The 21,907-nt window shown below is 38.0% G+C and overlaps 1 protein-coding gene across 1 annotated transcript in view; it reads right to left on the bottom strand.

The window, feature by feature from the left end:
- Positions 1-21,907, bottom strand: part of DIAPH2 (diaphanous related formin 2) — a 1,007,470-nt gene that overhangs the window by 886,192 nt on the left and 99,371 nt on the right. Inside the window, exon 4 of the mRNA XM_080653027.1 lies at positions 21,391-21,495. Within this exon, the coding sequence (XP_080509153.1) occupies positions 21,391-21,495 (105 nt within the window). The remainder of the gene's footprint in view (positions 1-21,390; positions 21,496-21,907) is intronic.

Genomic DNA, 21,907 nt, shown 5'->3' with positions numbered 1-21,907 from the left:
GTCATCTGTTTAATACAAGTAATTTTTTCAATTGAAGGTCTTGCTTCATGCACAACAGTAATTCAACAGTGCACCCCAAAAGTAATGAAAATTGAGGCTTACAAATCACGAATTATTGACACATTTTTCTGTTAGTTTGTTTCCTTTCAACACCTCTGGATTTTTCTTCAAATTATTCATGTCTCATAAATATGAAAAATGAATCATCCTATATAATAAAAGCATAATACGCAAATCAACCGAACCGCAGAACAACCAGTTGGCGGGGGATGGGGCCGGCAAGCAGGCAGCGCCAGGCCAGCCAAGGTGCGTGCCAGCAGGCAGAGGGAGGGGATGGTGATGGGGGTGGGGGGAGGCAGCAGTGACCAACGGTAGCAGAGGGGCAATGGGGGAAGGGGCGGGGCAGCACCAGCCAGAGCCATCCCCTGATCAGCCATCCAGTGGCCTCCTACAGAGGGAGGCCAGTGGCGACAGCAATGGGGTGATGGGGCAGTGCCATCCCCTGATCCTCCAGCCTGGTCACTTCCCACAGAGGGAGGCCAGACTTTGGCTTAGGCTCGCTCCCCCATCTCCTGAGGGCTCCCGGACTGTGTGAGGGTGCAGGCCAGGCTGAGGGACCACACCCCCCCCCCCACCCCGCCGCCCAGTGCATGAGTTTTCGTGCACTGGGCCTCTAGTTATATATAAATACCTATGGATACAACAAGCATTTAGTGGTTTCATATCTTGATAGCAATTTGTGTATTATGTTCATCCAATAATGAAGTAGATCATGAACACTTTCCATTAGACTTTTTAAGCATAAAAATGGCCTATAACTGTTCACATACTCAAACATTACTAAAGATAAAATCATGCCAGAACTATTCAAGGCATCAAATGCTTCTAGATATTGAGTTTATAGTAACCAGACTGTACTTAAATGATGTAAGGGTGCCAGGATTGATTAAAATACTACTTTGCTATCAGAAGCTGTAATCTACCAAAAATTATGTGTATTAGTTTGCCTCATCATAAAATATGGATGCAATTCTGAGGGGGAAGTATAGCTACGAAGAGCAGTAGGAACCATGTTAAAAATATAACTATGCAGCAGAGAGGTAAGTGGATATCAGTACCAAATTCCTAACAGTGGCTTATGTCAGGGTTATAGGGGTAGAGGGTGTTTTTTGTTTTGGGGGGTTTTTTTGTGTGTGTTTTTTTTTTTAATTCTTTCCCCTTAGCTGCATTATCCAATTTTCTGAAATATACTGTATACTCTTAAAATGACAATAACAAATATGAAATGGGTTTGCTTTAAATTGTATATTTAATTTAAAACATATATTTCAAAGAAACATGGCCTTTTGACTTAAACATTTAGTACCAGTTCTAGTACTCCAGAAAAAAAGCCAAATTCCTACTATCACAAATCTTAAAATACTACTCCAGAAACTTTCCCATTCCTGAATGCGTGTGATCTTAGTTTGGAAGTAGTTACTGTATATAATTTGTAGATTATATACAATATTCAGATGGAGAAAAGAGTTCAAAAAAAATGAGAAAAGGATACCGTGGCTGTGCCGTTTAAAGTACAGATATTTTAATACCTAGATAGAGGATTAGGGCTAATCCTCATGGCTGCTTGTGTATTTCATAAAGAGGTAGCTTTAAATGCAGTCTGTGGCCTAGGGGTCTTCTTAGAAGACCTGAGTTTTTACAAAGGTTACAACTCTAAATGGCTTCTAAACTGACACTGAGTAATGAAGGAAGGAACACATGCGCACATGTGGCACTATAAGCTGGTGGTACTTGTGGTTCAGCATTGCCTTCCAAAAAAAATATATTAGGAACTACAATGACAATCATTTCAATGTATAGTGTGCTTTTCAGTTTACAAAGTGCTTCATAACTCTATTAGGATGGCAGGGTAGGAAAAAATAAAGAGACTTGGACTCACAAAATGTTGGGTGTTTTATCCCTAAATCACTCAACCATTAAGAAAGAAGAGTCATGAGCCAAACTCCAGGTCTTCTGAGGCCAAACACTGTAATTTTCACTATGTGATAATTTTTTCTATAAGCAACCATTTTATGGTGGCTCCCCTATGGGTATGATTCACTCTGTACACCAAGCTGTGAGCAAAAACAAGTGGAGAAAAACTCCAGGTGAACATCCAGAATGTGTCTAGCTTTTGGAGTTCCCTAGATAATGGAGGGAAATGAGAGGGGGAGGGGGCTTCTCAGTATTTTTCAGTAACATCTGTACAGAAAAATCACAATCACTATCTATAGCAGTGTCACCACTAAAACTAAGCAATTTGGAGTGCCCACACACGCGCATGCGCATGCACACACACACACTGAGTAAAATGAGAATAAGAGCATATCGATTGGGTATATCATTAAGTAGCACTTACAGATCTGAGCCCCCAAACTGTACAGTGCTCCACCAATTGAAAAGAATGCAGGACTATATGGAAAAGTTAAAACAAGTGGGAGAAGAAGCTGAAGGGCCACTTCAATCTAAGAGAGAGCGCATGGGTGATGATGGGCAATCATTCTCAGTGAAAGTAGGAAACGTCTCAAGAGGAAAGGGACCTGAACTGTCATGGGGGAAATTTAGTTTATTCTTGACAAAAATATGATTTTAAGATGCTGGATTGCATTGCCAACAGAAGAGGACTTCTGTCCTTGACAAACTGTATAAAAGCAGCTTTCAGTTTTCAGTTTATGTACGGTTCAGCATCAGAGGAACTGTGAATAGGTAGAGACTAAACAAAAAACGATGTTCAATTATTTTATTACTGTTATAGCCTAGTGTATTTTTATTTTTTTTAATATATTTTATTGATATCAGAGAGGAAGGGAGAGGGAGAAAGAGATAGAAACATCAATAATGAGAGAGAATCATCGATTGGCTGCCTCCTGCATGCCCCACTCTGGGGATCAAGCCTACAACCCAGGCATATGCCCTGACTGGGAATCAAACCATGACCTCCTGGTTCATAGGTCAATGCTCAACCACTGAGCCATGCAGCCAGGCACTGAGCCATGTCGGCCAGGCAAGCCCAGTGTATTTTTAAATGTCTAAGGCAGTGGTCAGCAAACTGCGGCTCTGTTGACTAATGAGTTTGCCGACCACTGACCTAGACTCTCGATTCCAATAATTACAGGCTGTTGTTGTTCCTTGTGATTAAGCCCCTATCCCAGTGGTCGGCAAACTCATTAGTTAACAGAGCCGCAGTTTGCCGACCACTGGTCTAAGGTATATGAAGACATAGTCCTTGACCTTTGGGAGCTTATATGCATTTTAATTACACAATAGTAATTAAACAAAACTAATATTTAACTGAAATTAATTATAAAAGGAAAGAGTGCACAAGAAAGGTGAACAGCAATGATATAAAACTTGAAGAGGCATAATGTTTAATCAATTTTAGAAACAGGGAAAATGGCTTAAAAGGAAGTAAAGGCCATTGCTAAAAATTAGATTATTTTTAATACTTATGTTTGGTTCATAAAGCAGCAATATCTCTTTCCTCACATTTACGTTGCTCAGTATGCTATCTGAGTTGATGTTACCTGTTTGGGATTGTCTACTATGAGAACACACAGACCATGTCTGCTCAGTCATTTTTGTCCCATAGAGCAACATGTGACAGAGTGGCTTTCCCACAGGCAGGGCTCTCTCTATGCTGAGGGTGTGACTATTAGCATCTCCATCTGGTGGAGAAGCAATCGGTGAAGGACAAAATAATAACAATGTTGGAAAAGATAAGCACCCATGGTGATGATCATTATCCACAACAGTCTGAAAGCCAACCAGTTCTCGGGTTTTGGTTAAGAGGCCAAGTTCTGAAGTCAGTCTGACTGGATTCAAGTTCTGGCTTCCCCACTTACTCACTATGCAACCCAGGACAATGCACTTGCTTTTCTAAGCCTCACTTTCCTCATCTTTAAAATGGGGGTGATAATTGTTTTGAAGATTAAGTTACTTTTTACATGGAATTTGCTTAGCACAGTTCTTGGCACTTACCGTGACACTAAGTTAACTATAGAAGTTAGATATTACGAAGTATCAATTACAATAGAATATTATATAGTGCATTAGTTTGCTAGGTCTGCCATAACAAAAACACACACAGGATGTGACTTCAACAACCAAGATTTCTTTCTTCACAGTTCTGGAGGCTAGAAGTCCAAGATCAAGGTATCGGCAGGGTTGTCTTCCTCTGAAGCCTCTCTCCTTAGCCTTCCCTCTGTGTCTTCAAATGGTCTATCTACCCCTGGTGTTTCTTTGTCCAAATTTCCTCTTATTAAAAGGACACAGTTAAATTGGATTAGAGCATACCCTAACAACATCATTTTAACTTTACCACTTTAAACGCCCTATCTTCACATACAGTTACATGCTGAGGTGTTGGGGGTTAGGGCTTCAACATATGAATTTTGGGGGACACAATTCAACCCATAACATGCCTTCTCTCATTCTAAGCAAAAGGTTTCCACATAATAAGAAAATTTTAATCTTGAGAAAAAGTCTCAGTTCTCTTAAGATTTCTCACTTTTCAAACATAGAGGAACCTACGTTAAGTTCATTTAACTTTGAAAGGATAGACAGATGAATAGATACACACACCAAAAAAAATCTAGGATACTGTTGCCAATCACACTTTGCAAAACAGCTTTTTGACTACAAAACCACCCTGCCAAAAAAGCATCATCATAAATGAAAATAAATGATTTATCTAAAGCATACGAGAATCTAGTAAGAGCACAAGAATCATACTGCACAGCAATGATTTTCTTCTTAGACCACAAGTGCATTGAAAAAAGGAAACATGACAGGTTAGTAAAAATTTACAAACAGATTAAGACAATAACTGAATTCAGAAAGCTTTTGGTGTCTTTGATTGATGCTCTGGAAATTCACTTATGTTTTCTTTATTGTTTCGATAGGTAATTGTGTTGCAACTATAACAGCATATGTAATTAATGTAGTACTCCTGGTATCTGAATTATGGAGACCACAGAAAAACAAACAAAAAAAGCTTAAATGTTACTTAGTCACATGCCCATTATTTAGAGATGCAAGCCCACAACACATTTCATACAAGCATATAAATTGGATACTAATTCATTATGAATATCTGTTGACCACTGGTGGGAAATACCGTGGCCAGTATATACCACTCAAAAAAAATTCCATGGGTCAAGGCCAGACCCCAGGAATATGTAAATGGAGGCAATGTCTTTCTGAACAATTGATGCACAAACCTACAGAAATACATGTAATATGTAGCTCAAATGAGAAAATACATGAAAGGACTATAAAAACTCTAAAGCACTTTATAAATCTAAGGTGGCATTTTAAAGATGATCCTACTCTGCCCTTATCCCATTCAATGGAGCTAACAGTCCTTTCCTAATCGATAAGCTGAGAAAAGAAATTTGATTAACTAAAATGGGAAATGGAATCAAATATGTAAGAAAGAGCTCAAAATCTGATACAGAATAAGGTAAGATAACTCTTTAATACTGATCCTAATTTTATTTTCACTTTTTCCAATGCTGACAAGACTACCTGGATCAAGAAAGCATTACCTCATAAAAAAATCTCCCTGTGGCATGTATGCCACTTAAGCTTTCTAATGGCAATAGCAAATTTTGCAAAGCTTTTAAAGGATACATAGCATAGAGCAGCCGTGGGCAAACTACGGCCCGCGGGCCGTATCCGGCTGTTCTATCCGGTTCTCTTGCTCTCCCCTCCGCTCCTTTACTTTGAATTTATATTAGTTCACACAAACACTCCATCCATGCTTTTGTTCCGGCCCTCTGGTCCAGTTTAAGAACCCATTGTGGCCCTCGAGTCAAAAAGTTTGCCCACCCCTGGCATAGAGACTATATTACTTAACAACAAAAGCAAACACACACACACAAAACCCCTTGTATATAATTATCTCGTGCTATATGGCCAATTAAAATTTTTGCCATAGTTGAAAAAATTTTAAAAATTGATGCAATACAAAATAATGGCTATATTCATTTTAAATGTCTTAAATCAAGCATCAGATTTTAAATGTATTCATTTACTTAATGATGCACACACAGAAATATCCTCAATAGAAATTTCTAACATGATCACAATCAAAGTACACAGAAAATAAATTTGCAGTACAGAATCCTACATGAAAAGTCTATTTTTTTGTTTCCAATATCAGGATATATTATAAAACATAACTACCCCATACCCATAAATATTAATGCAATCAATTTACAAATTATATGTCTAAACAGGAATTCAACATTCAGACTGTCTTTCAGACTTTCCAAATGCCCAAGGTAAGATGACTTGCTAATATTTTATAATCTGCACTATTTTAGCATTCCTTAAACAATGAATTTAATCTGGCATGATGAAATAATGTAATTTATGACAATGCACTGGTAAGAAAGAGAATGGTAAGAAATTGTTCCAAGAATGAATAGAGAGTTAAATAATAAAACCTTTCAAAACACAGGCAGATGCTCCTATCCAAATCAAATACAATATACGAGCTGTTTTGCAGTATTAAAACATAAGGAAATGGGAAGGTAGCTACTCCTTGCTCATAATGAATGTGAAATTAGAAAAGACTGAAATTGGAACTTTAATAGTGCTTGTGCTTTTTTTAAAAGATCACTTATAATATACCATCATTAGACAGTCTGAGGTCTTATTTTCATCTGATTACCAAATGAGTTTTTCTACTTTATATATACTAGTTAAAAACAATTGCCTTGATTATTTTATTTTGATTGAATTTATATTTTTAACAAAATTGTTACTGCTATAAAACTAAATATTTTACAATAGCAGCTATCCCACAATTTCTAAACCCGTAAGAAAAAAACAATCAAATTGGAGAGCAAGAAAGCCATGTTTTATCATGAAGCAGCATCTACTTCAAGCTTCAATAACCAGTGTTTTGTCTCCCCCTTCTGGAATATATATATATATATATATATATATATATATATATATATATATATATATATACACAATTTTTTTTAAGGCAAAGAAGATTTTCTCTTTTTTCATAGATTATCCAAATAATTGGCCTGACACAAACGTAACATTACATGAAGTAGTCATTATGACACTATTTGATCAATAAGCTAATAAAACTTCAATTTAATTATGTAATAGCAGCTTAACCCACAAATACATACTGTCCCACTTGGTGGTATTTTATGAATATTATGATTACTAGTGGCTTATAATAAGGAACACATCAGTAATATTTTTACTTTATTACTTTGAGCTTGGCCATAAACTGATACTTTTATCAGGAAATTTCTTTCAGTATGACCTTCACCAGCCTGGGGAAACAGATTCATTTGGCTCTGTTTTGAGGAAAAGGTTCTGTAATATTCATTCAATCAGTGCCCATGATTCCCACACCGGAATTAGGACCAAGAAACATACTCTGTATCTAACTTTCACCCATAATGTGGCTGTCCTCTTAATTGAGATTATTTAGAAACACAGCAAAAGGTACAAATGTGACATCTCAATTATGTAAAATGGCTTATGTGGTAAGCAAACAAAATAATTAGCTCTTTTCTATCAGGGTCTATTGAGCCAAGTGAAGTACACATGGCCTGCAATGTCTAGTAAAGATACTTAGGTTTCGGTTTATATACAGGTAAAGAGCATTAGGATGATAAACAACATTATGTTCAGCAGCAATGTGCAGAGAGCATATTTAAAATAGTAAATGTCAGCCGAAACCGGTTTGGCTCAGTGGATAGAGCGTCAGCCTGCGGACTGAAAGGTCCCGGGTTCGATTCCGGTCAAGGGCATGTACCTTGGTTGCGGGCACAACCCCAGTGGGAGGTGTGCAGGAGGCAGCTGATTGATGTTTCTCTCTCATCGATGTTTCTACCTCTCTGTCCCTCTCCTTTCCTCTCTGTAGAAAATCAATAAAATATATTTTAAAAAAATAAATAAATAAATAAATAAATAAAATAAAATAAAATAGTAAATGTCAGAGTCTGAAACAGAGAATCCTATCTAATAAAAGAGTAATATGCAAATTGACCATACCTCTGCTACACCCACAAGCCATGCCCACCAGCCAATCAGGAGCGAGTATGCAAATTAACCCAAACAAGATGGCTGCGGCCACAGAGCAAGCAGGAGGCTTGGGTTTCCCTGGCAATGGAGGAAGCCAAGCTTCACACACACCCTGGCCAGTCCTGGATTACACTCAAGGCTACAAAGTTTCAATTATAGAAGATAAATAAATCCCCCCAAAAATGGCTGCGGCCACAGAGCGAGCAGGAGGCTTGGGTTTCCCCAGCGATGGAGGAAGCAAAGCTTTCCGCCCTCCCTGGCCTGCTCTGGCCTCTGCTCAAAGCTACAAAGTTTCAATTATAGAAGATAAATAAATCCCAGATACCAGGGCCTCCACTTGGGTCACTGTGGGGTGTGGCCGGCCTGTAAACCACCACAGGCCCCTCACCCAGGCCACCCCACACCCCAAGGGAACCCCCACCCTGATCCGGGACACCCTTCAGGGCAAACCAGCCAGCCCCCACCCATGCACCAGGCCTCTATCCTATCTAATAATAGAGTAATATGCAAATTGACCATCACTCCAACACACAAGATGGCTGCCCCCATGTGGTCAAAGATGACTGCCCCCATGTGGACACAAGATGGCCGCCACAAGATGGCCAGCAGGGGAGGGCAGTTGGGAGGAACCAGACCTGCAAGGGAGGGCAGTTAGGGGTGACCAGGCCAGCAGGGGAGGGCAGTTGGGAAGGACCAGGCCTGCAAGGGAGGGCAGTTGGGGGCGATCAAGCCTGCAGGGGAGGGCAGTTGGGAGGGACCAGGCCTGCAGGGGAGGGCAATTGGGGGCGATAAAGCCTGCAGGGGAGGGCAGTTAGGGGTGACCAGGCCGGCAGAGGAGGGAAGTTGGGGGTGACCCAGGCCTGCAGGGGAGGGCAGTTGGGGGGGGACCAGGCCTGCAGGAGAGGGCAGTTAGGGATGACCAGGCCTGCAGGGGAGGGCAGTTAGGGATGACCAGGCCTGCAGGGGAGGGCAGTTAGGGATGACCAGGCCTGTAGGGGAGGGCAGTTAGGGGCAATCAGGCTGGCAGGGGAGCAATTAGGCATCAATCAGGCTGGCAGGGGAGTGGTTAGGGGGTGATCAGGCTGGCAGGCAGAAGCGGTTAGGGGCAATCAGGAAGGCAGGCAGGCGAGCAGTTGGGAGCCAGCAGTCCTGGATTGTGAGAGGGATGTCCGAGATTGGAGAGGGTGCAGGCTGGGCTGAGGGACACCCCCCCCCCCGTGCATGAATTTCATGCACCGGGCCTCTAGTCTAACTATATAATTCTACTCTTAATGCTATAAGTGCTAATGAAATGTTCTCGAGTGGTGATAACTTGATTCCTATTTTTTTTTATTTTACTAATTTCTCCCTGATTGACATGTCTAACTGAACTCATCAACTTTTCTTCCAAACTTAAGTGTTGTTCCTGATTTCTCTATGAATGCTCAAGTCACCATCATTCCAGTCACTCATGCTTGAAATTTCAGTCACTGCTTAATCACACATCTCTTCTGCCCTTCTTAATCATTTGCTGAGGCTGAAATATTCCACTTCCACAATCTCCTTCTCTCTCATCCATACCCTCCATTAAGTTCTTCCTAACCACTCTCCAGTTCAGGGTCTTATTATTTAAGTTACTTCTACAACCCCCGGCTTGAGCTCCCTGCCCTACTCTCTAACCTTTCCATTTTCCACTGCTCCATTAATCTTTCCCAAATACTGCTCAGAACCTTCTGGGATTCCTCACAATTCCTCACCATATCCCTTCTAATGACCTGAATCCACCTTCCAAAGTTTACTACTCATTACTACAATTAACTTGTGTTTTCAGTAACCTTCACTAACTCTCAGGTTGGTTATTGAATACCCCCATATTTCCCATGGCTCACCCCACTCCAGACATGGCCACCTCTTTCTGTTCTTCAACTACTCAAGGTACACTCCTGCCGCAAAGCTGTGGCGCTTAACGTTTTCTCGGCCTGTAAAGCTCTTCCTGAGATATTTGCATGGCTCTCTTCAATTTCTAAGAGAGCCCACCTACCTATATATATAAAACCCTAATATGCAACTAGATCGAACAGCAGAACAACCAAACAACCGAAAAACCGAACAACCGGTCGCTATGACGTGTGCTGACCACCATGGGGCATGCGTGGAACATGGCAGGCATCGGCAGCAAGCGGCAGAGCCAGAACAAGGAGGGCGTCAGCCACAGTGGGATGGTGGAACAGGTGAATGGGGGCGCCAGACCAAGCCAGTTGCTGTCATCAGAGCGAGCCTCTGGTGGTTACTGAAAATTCTTTGCTCCCACACACCACAGTCCCACCCGGCACTCGCACCCGCTGCTGGCGCCGGCCCCGCTTGCACCCACAGCCGGCGCCGGAGCTGCTGCTCACTCACGCTGCTGGTGCCCGACGCCAGTCCTGATCACTGGGCACCATTAGCGGGTGCGAGCGGGGCTGGCTTTGTCAGCACATGGAAGGGGCAGCTGCAGGAGTGGGGCTGATGGCAGACAGGACCTGACCAGGGCCCCGTGGTGGGAGAAGTCTGGCAGAGGCATGGAGGATGGGCAGAGACCCACCCCTGTGCCCACTGCAGCCTCAGGGCCCACAGTTCCTTTCAAGGTGCACAAATTCTTGTACTGGGCCCCTAGTCTAAAATAATAACACAGCTCTGATCACAGCTTTCTCACCTTGCTTCCCCCCCCCCCCCACCCACAAACACATTGTAGCACTTACCACTACCTGCCATGATATTTGATATGTGTCTTACTGTCCATCTCCCCAGTTAGAATGTAAACTCCATGAGCAATTTCACTTTCAATTCTGTTACTCACATTTGTCAAGATGTAAATTATGGCTGAATCCTTCACTACCTTCATGCTAATGGAGCCTCCATATATTTTATCTGCCTGTAGCTTCACGTAGGATAAGGGCTATACTATTGATCCTATACTTACTCAGAAACCTGAAATATTGGGATCATTTTATTATTTGCCTTTATGGTTCATCATTGAGCATCTAGAATAGTACCTGGCATATAATAGGTAACCAGTAACTCTTTGTTAAAGAAAAGAATGAAACTGTGGCCAGAGAGGTTAACAAGATCACAGGGAATGAATGAGTGCTGGCTGAATCAGGGATTCAAATTTAGGTCTTTCTGATGCCAAAACAAACACTATCCCAAAAACATCCTACTGCAGCATTAGGCACTCAATTATTTATGTTATTAAATTACCTTATATTTAACATTGTAAGGTCTGGTCACTAATTCTATTTTCCAATTACCGTGTGTAATCATGTCAATTCTTTATTTTTTTCCCCCAAACAGAGGAATAGTGATTTTTCAACCTGTGGATAAATTTTTCTTAGCTTGTAGTGAAATCAAATCAACCATTTTCACTGTTTTCTAAATCTGTTTTATGCAATGTGTTACTAAATAATAAAAACAATATATTTTGGTTCAAAAAGTTGTACAACAGTTATTTAGAATTAGAAGCTATTAAAAAAAGCCATTCAGTTCTTTCTATTCCAAATTCTCTTTTGCCACTTTAAGATATCTACAGGAAGATATTTTATCATTTCCCTGCATAGACAGTATCCATAACAAGTATTCAACTATTTTACTAAATGTTTAAAATAACTTTGTGAATATTGTCTTGAGACCACATATGATTTTTTTCTCAAAGCTCAACAATAATCTATGCCACATAACACATAGCTTCCAATAAGCAGGTGAAGCATTCTCCCTTATCCATCCAGCTAAACCTCTCCACCATTCTTGGCCCAGAATAAGTACTATCAAATAGCACATACCTTGAATACTTCACCAATAAAAGAGGCAGCTCATACACTTATCTAATATTACTGTGTCCTCTTCCTGTTTTTATGTTTTCCATACCAAGTTTTTTGAAGAATCAAATACATCTAACAAAAAATATAATTTAGACCTCCTATTTGCAAGCTTCTTTATGTGTTAAATATATTAAATATAAACAGTAAGCTCCAAAACCATCCTGAATTTAGTACTATTATCCTCACTTTATGGAGGGGACACTGAGATTCAGAGAGGTTAAGTAAATTATCTAGGGTCACACAGCTAGTATGTAATAGAATGGGAATCTGAACCCAAGTCTATTTGCCTGTAAACTCATGATCGCTACTAAAATTTGCATCCCTTCACAGAGTCTATACTACAGATATAAAAAGACAGACCCATAGAGGGACAGTATCATTCAAGGCATATATTACTATAAAGCAGTGATTTCAACCAGTGTGCCATGGCACACTGGTGTGCCTTGAGAATTTTTAAAACGTGCAATACCTGACTATTTAGTCAGGGACACTGATCTCTTTTCCCTTAGACTGTCAAATTTAAAAATGACAACATCCAACACAACAACAGCCATCTGATGTGAATGAATCAAAACTATACCTATTTTTTTTTTTTTGGTCAGATTGGCAAGAAATATATTTTTTGGTGTGAAACAGAATTTGAGTAATTAGTTTATGTGTGCCATAAGACATAAAATGTTGAAAATCACTGCTATAATGTAAAATGGGAGTATTATAAGAGAAGCCCTTAAGAAACATAAAATTTAATAGAAAGTATAAGATGAGGTAGAAAGTGATTCCATAAGAGATAGAAAAGAAAGTGCTACAAAAATTCAGAGAAATTATTAGGTAGAAATCGGGAGGCAGGGGGGATGAAGGTGGGAATCAGGCTAGGCTTCATGGAAGAGCCATAGAGGATGGGCAAAATGTGGACAAACAAAGGGAAACGTTCCATGAAACACACACACACACACACACACACACACACACACACACACACACAACAAAACAAAAACAAAAAAATCAGATGAGCAAATTCAGAAGCAAGACTGCATGAGGCTGAGAGGTTGGTTATGTTCAGGTAACAGGCAGTTTTGCAGTCTGATTTTTAAAATAAAATTGATAAAAGGGAAGAGTGAAAAGCACAAGTGGCAGTAGTTCAAGATCAGGAGGGCCTCAAATGCCTCCATTTCTGCTCCTGATCAACACTGAAGAGACAAAAGAAAGACAGGGTCAGGCAGACCCGTTCATTACATATTCCACCTTTCCAATTTCATTCTGTCTTCTCTATCACTCACTTTTTTGACCAAAGTATGTAATTTCTAGGTAACTATGATTCTTAAAGTGGTTATTCAGGAAATTCTTCTCTCTGCAACAGTTCTATGAAATTCTTACCTGCCCATTTTATCAACGAACAAATATTCCCCTCTTTTGAAAATTAATGAGATTGTGAAAAATAAGGCCTTTTGTATCTGACTTTCACCAGAGTGGCTGTAAATACTGTTTATCCACTCCTCTCTCTAGTCTTAAGACAACAAAAAACATCTCCCTTTAAGCAGGCCTCCCACCTAATCTTCTAGAACTAATCCCTCATCACTTCCTCTAGAAGCTGATTCCTATGGTTTCCTTTATCACAGGGTTTGCAAACTCCAGTGTGAGAAGCAGGTCACAGAATGGATATGAAATAGTTTATATTGCAGATCAATCACAGCACCTATCTCATACTGTCTTTCAAAACATTCTCAGACAAAATGAAACTTTTCCATGAACCATATACAGCCTACTGGCCTGCCACTTTGCAACTTTTATTACATTGCATCTTCAGCCCTGCCTTTATTGTGTTTACCTGTCTGTCTTCCCCATTAGACCTAGCGTTTTGAGAGCAGGAGCAATGTTCATTGGGGAAGACATATAAATGATTTATTAAAATAAAATGTGTTCAATATTATAATACATTTATATACACAGTGCTATGGGAAGGAAAGAGTTATCTAGGACAGCTTCTCTGAAGATTGACATGAAGCTTAATTTGAATAGATATTTAGGAGCTTGCTGGGCAAGTTAGAAAAGAAAAGGGCATTCCAGCTCAAAGAAATAGAATATGCTTGATTTAAAAATATTAAAGAATAGGATGTTAAGGAATTTCTAAATGCTGCTGTATAGCCGGATGGCAGGCACATGTAAGAATGCAGCTGGAGATGAAATTAGAAAGGATGCAGGGATAAGGCCACAAAGGCCAACAGGGAACCATCTGAAAGTTTTAAAAGGGAAACACGATCTCTGGTCACAGTGTAGAACATGCAAGAGCCCAATGAGACAACAAAGACTGGGAGACTACCTACTAGGCTAGGGCAATTACTGGTGCGGGAAATGATGACTCTGAACTAAGGGGTCTGTGGTGTAGGTTATTAGGGAAGAGAGTTAAGAGTTACTTAGAGAAAATAGTCATAGAAGTTGGTAATTGGATGTGGTGGAATCTGTAGTATTTCATTGGTTTCTGGCATAGGCCATTGGATTGTTTATGGTGCCAATATCAGAAATGTAGGCTGGCTCCTGCTCACATTCAAATAAGTTCAAGATTCCTTTATCACACAAAACCCACCCATGTATATCTACCCTCCAGTTCAATACAGGTCCTCACTGAATCACACACAAGTCCCCTGGGTAGCCCCCAAACAAATCTCTCTCCATCATAATCCAGTATTTCTCAAAGTGTGCTCCTCAGCCTACTTTAATAGAACCTCCTGTGGTGCTTGGTACAAAATGCAGAGTTCTTGTATCCCCATAAAGAACAAAAACTGCATTTTGATACACTTTCAAGTTTGAGAACCATTAGCCTAATCCAGCCTACCTACTATCAAATTTGTTTTTCTTAAGCCCTGCCTTACTTAGCTCAAACTAATTTCTAATATTCTGCCTGGACTTTGAGATCCTCTAGTCTTCTCTCCCTAGTCCAATCCCAGCCATCAGTTTAAGTTCAGAAATTTTCATGGAGTTTTCTCCAATTACTCTAACCCTACTTCTCTCTCCTGCATATGAATTCCCATTACAGTAAGTCCTCATTTAACATCACCCATAGGTACTTGGAAACTGTAATTTTAAGTGAGATGACATATAACGAAACCAATTTTACCACAGACTAATTGATATAAACAAGAGTTAAGTTCCTACAGCATCTCATCAATGTCATAATGAAACGATGCTGAACAAAACAATGTTAATCGAGGACATGCTGTACACCTACAATCAGCATGCACAATGGAAGGTTTAATTATTTCAACATATATTATTAAAACTAAAAGGTCTTATCTCATTCTTATTTTCTAATCATCAATGCACCTAGCACAGTTCTTGGCACATAACAAGCACTAATGAAATATGTGCTGATTTCTTCAATTATACTGAAAGAGTGATGGCTTTTTCCCCTAGATGTCACTTTGAATTACAAAAGAAAAAAGAAGAAAGCAAAATTTTAAAGCAAAACAAATATTAAACACATTCACTATTCTAGATACCATGGTACACGGTGATGTTAAAGATGTTTCCTCCTACAGACTGCTTAGTCATGAAGGCAAGATGATTACAGATGGCTCTCAATTACAATACAGGCCTTTTTGGTGTATTATGCAATAGTGTATCATGTAATTATAACAATGAAATACAGTGCTTTGAATATAATACTTTTAAAAGATAGCAACAGAGTCTTAAAAGATAATATGCCCTGTTCAGTGTGGCTCAGTTGGTTGGGCATCGTCCAGTGCACCAAAAGTTTGCTGGTTCCATTCCCGGTCAGGGCACATGCCTGATTTGCAGCTAGATCCCCTGCAGTAGGGAGCGTCCAAGAGGAAACTGATGGATGTTACGGTCTCACATTAATGTTTCTCTCTCTCTCACCCCTTTCTCTCTCTCTAAAAAATCAATAAATTCTTTTGTTAAAAGACAAGCCAATCACTTCAATTTATCTATTTAATACCTGAGCCACAGTGAAATTATATGACTTGCCCAAAGTCACAGAGCCCATTAATAGTATCCAACAAATGAAGGCACCCAGGCCTCCTGACTGAACATCAAGGATTGTTTTCATTACATTATGTGCTCAGTGATACTAAATCAAAGCAAGGCATTTTAATAAGAATTCCTGTTAGCATAAACCAACATTTTAGGAGTCCTTCCCCTGCCACCCTGAGAGACTGAGATACAACATGCAATTTTATCAGAATCATAAAGACTGACACAAGCACAATTCTAAAAAGAATAAAACTTTCTAAGACAAAATATACAAGAACATTTTCCAAGACCACAGGAAAAATATTTATCATAGCTAAATTTTAATCACCTGATCATAATATTCATCTCACTGCTTTGGTAAAATATACCTCAAAAGAAAAACCGAGCATATAAAACACAATAAGCAAAAGTCACTCAATTCCAAAAAGCACAAATTCACATCTAAGGGTAAAACACATCTTTTGTACTCACCGTAACTTTACTTCCAACTATCTGCATGCAGTGGTCGATGGAGAGTGGTTATGGTGTAAAACAAAAAACAAAAACAAACAGCAACAGTATTAGTAATTAGAAGCTTTTTACAAAAGTTAAGTGTTTAGTAAATTAGTAAATAGCTAACCCTATGTATGTTTTTAATACTTTAGTTCTACAAACTAAAAAAATATATATCAGTATTCATTTCTACCACATTTCAAAAATGTATAAAGTCTGTGGAAGAAGGTTTCCCCCCAAAAAATTATTACAATTTGAGGTGTATGTTTTTTAAATGTACTGTGATGGAATTCTCATATAGTGCAATCAAAACACCAAGTAATGCAAGATTAAGTGTAATTAGGCATCAGATATTTTACCAGCCCACAGCCCCTCCAAAACTTATCAATAGAAAATTACTTTTTCCCAAATATTGCTTGTTCTTTTCCTTTCCCTATTATAACAAGTATAACCTTAATAAGGTATTTTAGAATATAAATGTCGCATTCAACATCATGTACTAAGTTAAGAAATGAAAGTTAGGTTGAAAACTGGAATATTTTATATTATTATAAATTTAGTTTACAATATTTTGTATTATACTTGAAAATTACAAAGAAGAGAGATTGCTTATGATTTTAGTTTTCTAGGTCATCTTAGCATTTCTAAAATCAGATTTTTCCATATCATATGAAGACAAAGAAGCATTTTATATCTAAACTTGCAGATATTTATAAGGAAGGAACAGTTCAAAATTGTAACTTTGAGCTTTTCCTAATGGATAAGAGATAAGAGAATTTCAGAAAGGCAGAATTGTGTTTTAAAAAGAAGTAAAATCAAAGTCTTAAACATAATTTAATGCCAAAATCCAAACATAAATCAAATCATTGTTATCATATTTCTACACGTGAATGTCAAGCAATGTCCAAAAAAAAAAAAAAATGCTAATCCGCAATCTAAAACCATTAATCTGATAGAAGTTATCAATATGTGTTCTATTTTCCAGCCAGTACTTTAAAAAAATAAAATATAATTAAAATTCCAGTAAGAATCCTAAATTGAATAGGATACCACAAGATACAAAACGATGATGACAGTTTTCAAGTAAATAATTTTAGAGGAATCCATGAATCTCCAGAGAGAGAAGCAGCTTTCTTAAATATTCACTCAACAGACTATTTACAGGCAGTGATTATTTAGTTGAATAAAAGCCTCTTTGGTGCCATTAACAGTCTTCTGAATTGAAAGATATGCTATTGACCTAAATTATTTCCTCCCACCAAAAAGACAGAAGTCTTACGTATTTGTCCCTTGTTTATTTAGCACAGACATGAGACTGAAAAAAGAATGCCAGCCTGTCTTAACAATTAAGGTAGGTCTACACCCAGTGAAATGACCAGAGTATGGCCCATTTAATGATTCATTCAGATTGAAAAATGACTGCATTTAGCTGAAGCACATATAGCAAACAGATACGATTGGCAGAGGAAAGCTAAGAAAAACTGGTTTGGTAATGTTTGGTTCAGGTGTTTCACCAAATCCAGACCATGCCTGGAAAACAAGACCTGAGAAAGAAAATATCTATAATGGCAAAAGCAAAGCCATAAAACATGTATACAAACACACACACACATAGCTATACTGAAACTTTAACTGCTTATTATACAGGTCAATCTAAAAAATCTATAGATGTATTTGCTATCACTATTTGAAATTATTTCCTATTGAGACCTTTTTTTGTTCAATCAATGATACCTGTCAAGGGCTCATGTGTCTTCAAAAATAAAATTTTACATATCTTAAAATATCAACTTTAAAGATTGTGATTTAAGTTAGAAATAAACTCACTTCTTAATATTCTAATAAAGACATTGGCATGTGGCAAGCTACGGTTAGGATTTCAGTGACTAATTTTTACTCACAATTGTCGAAATAGGCTGTTCTGATATAACATGCAAGATGCCCTCCAAACCACTGATGTATTCTGCCCTGTTTCAGGATTATGAATTGATATGACAACATTTGCAATGTTCACAAAGCTTGGTTTCCTATTTCTGAAAACATATGTTGGTGTTTAAAATAGAGACTCTTCTAGTTTATTTGTGGCCAAATGACCTACATGTACCAACTATCTGAGGTCAGGTCCAGAAGCGCACAGGCTACAGTGAGCAAGCCAGCCGGGCTGGTGCAGAGGAAATGTTCCTCTCTGCTCCCTGATTTAAAGTTCATTCATCTCTAACAGTTACTCATGCTACTTTTGCCTTTAATATTCACACAACACAACATTCTCTATTGTGGGACTTGAAGAGGGAAAAACTAAGCAAAAGTTTTCATTATTATCTTTTAATTTCCTTTATATTCTGATTCCATGCTAATTTTAGCAAAGTTAAACAACAGTCTCTTGTTTGCTTTAGAAACAGGTTTTGAGCACATACCTGTGTATAGTTTCATTTTGCTTTACTGTCCTTACAGGCACCCAGGCGGATGATGGACATTTCCTATTGAGCTCACATGTTGTTTCTTTTCAATGCCATAGAAAATGACTAATGCAGGTGTTAGAGGGGGAAATGTACAATTTATGTCTCAATTTAATTGTAATTCTCACATGTTTTACATGTGACTATAAAACATTTTTCCACCAGGGACTTTAGCCCTTAACTTACTTTTACTTCAAGATGAAAGTTTTGACTACATATAAATAATTTCCATAAAGAAGTGGTTAGAATCCTGTTTACATGAGAAAACATTTTTAAGCAGTGTATCGATATAATGAAAACGTAAGCCATAACAATGTGTAAGATGTGCAAGCAGGATGGAAACCTTGGTTACACATAGGTAAACAGCCATAGGTTATAACTTATGCAAATTTTGTCATAATCATGAAGAGGTCAAAAGGTGAGAGAATTGTTTGTCACTGAATGACATTCCTCTCACCTTAATAAATAAATTACATAAGCAATTTTCTTTGTTTTAACAACAGAAAACACAGTACTAATTAATGGCTCCCCAAGGTGAGGGAGCTTTAAAACATGCTTATCAACAAGCTTTCTTTCACCATAATATTTGCGCCTTGAAAAATATTAGCAAATAAAACGTATAATCTTGGAACTCTAATGAAAGTGCTGGACACGTGTCAGGTGCTCATATGTATGTTGAATGAAACAAAGGTCATACAATAAAGAGTTACAGTACTGACTTTGAGGTGAACGCCTGGCTTAAACATAGAATGTTCAATGTCTTTTAAGAAATATTCAATTTCCATTTTTTGAATAAAGCAATTCAAGAGAACTCATTGCACATTTCCCCAAATTTTAGCATTTTAATCTGAAAAAATGAGTGTATGACTTAAATTGTGCATTTCTTTGGTCATTTGAAAAGGAAACAATATGAGAAAAAATGACAAGTTCTACATAGCGACAGAGTGAAAATCAAAAGGTGAAGAAGAGCTTCATATAATGTTCATTACATTCAGCCCCACTTACACAATCAAAACAACAATAAATGAACCAGAAACACTAACAAAATCATCTCATTAAAAAATATGGCATGATTATTCATATATCATTATCATCTGTACTTTGCACTCAGATTTGGTTATATAGATTCTCTCCTGTATTTGCCTTAAGGTATTTGAAAAATAACACTGAATGCACACCCTGCATTTTCCTAAAGCATTTTGCTGTGAACAATAACTTGAGTGCAAAATGAGAAGAGATTCATCAGAATTTCAAAGTAAAACCCTATGCATCACCTAATTCTATTGAAAACGACGCTCATGGCAAATTTCAACTTATCACTCGAAACATATTTCTGCCCTTGGATACCAGAAGCAAATTAAAAAACATGCTGTTGTTCTGCTCTGGCAGAGCTGCAATGCGTTATGTTTAAATAGTTCGGCATTCGGATTTAGCTTGCTTAAAGTATAATATGGAATCAATATGATCGTAGAATTCAGGGCAAAATGCATCAGCAATTGCCACTGCAATTACTGTACTGAAATAGCATTAATAGGAGAGGCAAATAATTTTAGAATATACTTTTCCAATGAAGAACTCTTTTCTTCTCCGGTCAGCTTTTTAAATTTAAAATATGCATGTAAATGCGTATATGTATATACATTATTTATATATATACACACACACACATATAGTATACATACCACACATAAAATCACTGTGTGTTTGTGTGTGTGCATACACACATATATGTAATATATACATACATAGTGATTTTATGATCTCAAAATGAGAAAAGGGTTTTTTTTATATGTATATAAACAATGCATTACCCCATTTCAAAAATACTTTTTTTTTACCAAAAAAACCCCTTACACTACCCTGGAGACTATTTTTGGAAGCTCCTTAAGATGTGAACAAAGCAACATATTCCATCAAAAAATTATGTTTTTCCTTCTGTTAAGTCTTTCCAAATGAACCCCACTTTCAAATCTTTTGAGACTCACACAGATCTGATTAAAGCTCCTATTAAGCAACCTTCTTTATATCAAATTAAGCTGTACAATAACAATTACAAGGTAGTTTACATAGTATCATGTAAAATAATGAAAAAACAAAACTGCATATTAAAATATTCATGCAAGCAGTCCCAGGCATGTAGCTTTAGTGTAAACTTAGTCAAAGCTTATGACTAGGTTATATTTGTGTCTTCACCCTCAAAATCTAAAATTTTCATGTAACAAACTGTATATTAAATGGAATACCTGCAAATTGTTGTCAGTTTTTAGTAAGCACACAAAACCTCCATCCCAAGACTCACTGGATTAACTCAGAATCTTCTCTCTTTAGTTTGTCCTGTTTATAATGGAATTCTCTCTAATTTTGAACACTTTTGAAATATATACTAAATGTGTAAAAATACTTGTATAATTTTTTCCCACATAGTCTATGAGTACAGTGAGGCAAGAACTTGAAGATCTGCAGCTTATTTTTAAGTAGATAATGCTAAGCTCATTATGTTAGTGCCAGGAAAGACTACTTACAGATTTGGCTGTAGCAGAAATATACTGGACAACCATCTCGTGCTTGGTGGTAAAATCTTTGTTTCGTAAAGGAGCTTTTCGTTCTTCATTGAGGTTCATGTCCTCCTGTTAGAAAGAACATTTTGGGGAGCATTAGCAAATTTCTGCTTAAGAGTTTCAAAAGTGATGAATAAATATTAATATTTATTACTTTTGTGGATCCTTTGCTATTATTTTCCACTCTAGATACTGTAATCTTATATAAAATATACCATATATTCATGATTCATATCTCTACCTAGTCAAATAATAAGCAGAAAGGAAAAAATTTAACTATTCCACAGAATAAATTGGAATTTTATAGCATAAACTAGAGGCCCGGTGCACAAAATTCGTGCACGGGGAGGGGGTGTCCCTCAGCCCAGCCTGCACCCTCTCCAATCTGGGACCCCTCTAGGGATGTCCGACTGCCCGTTTAGGCCCGATTCAACCGGGATCGGGCCTAAACAGGCAGTCGGACATCCCCCTCACAATCCAG

Source organism: Plecotus auritus, assembly GCF_963455305.1.
Source record: "Plecotus auritus genome assembly, chromosome: X".
NCBI classification, from domain to species: Eukaryota; Metazoa; Chordata; class Mammalia; order Chiroptera; family Vespertilionidae; genus Plecotus; species Plecotus auritus.
The sequence above is the reverse complement of the archived record's forward strand: the minus strand, read 5'-3'. Positions and strand labels throughout refer to the sequence as shown.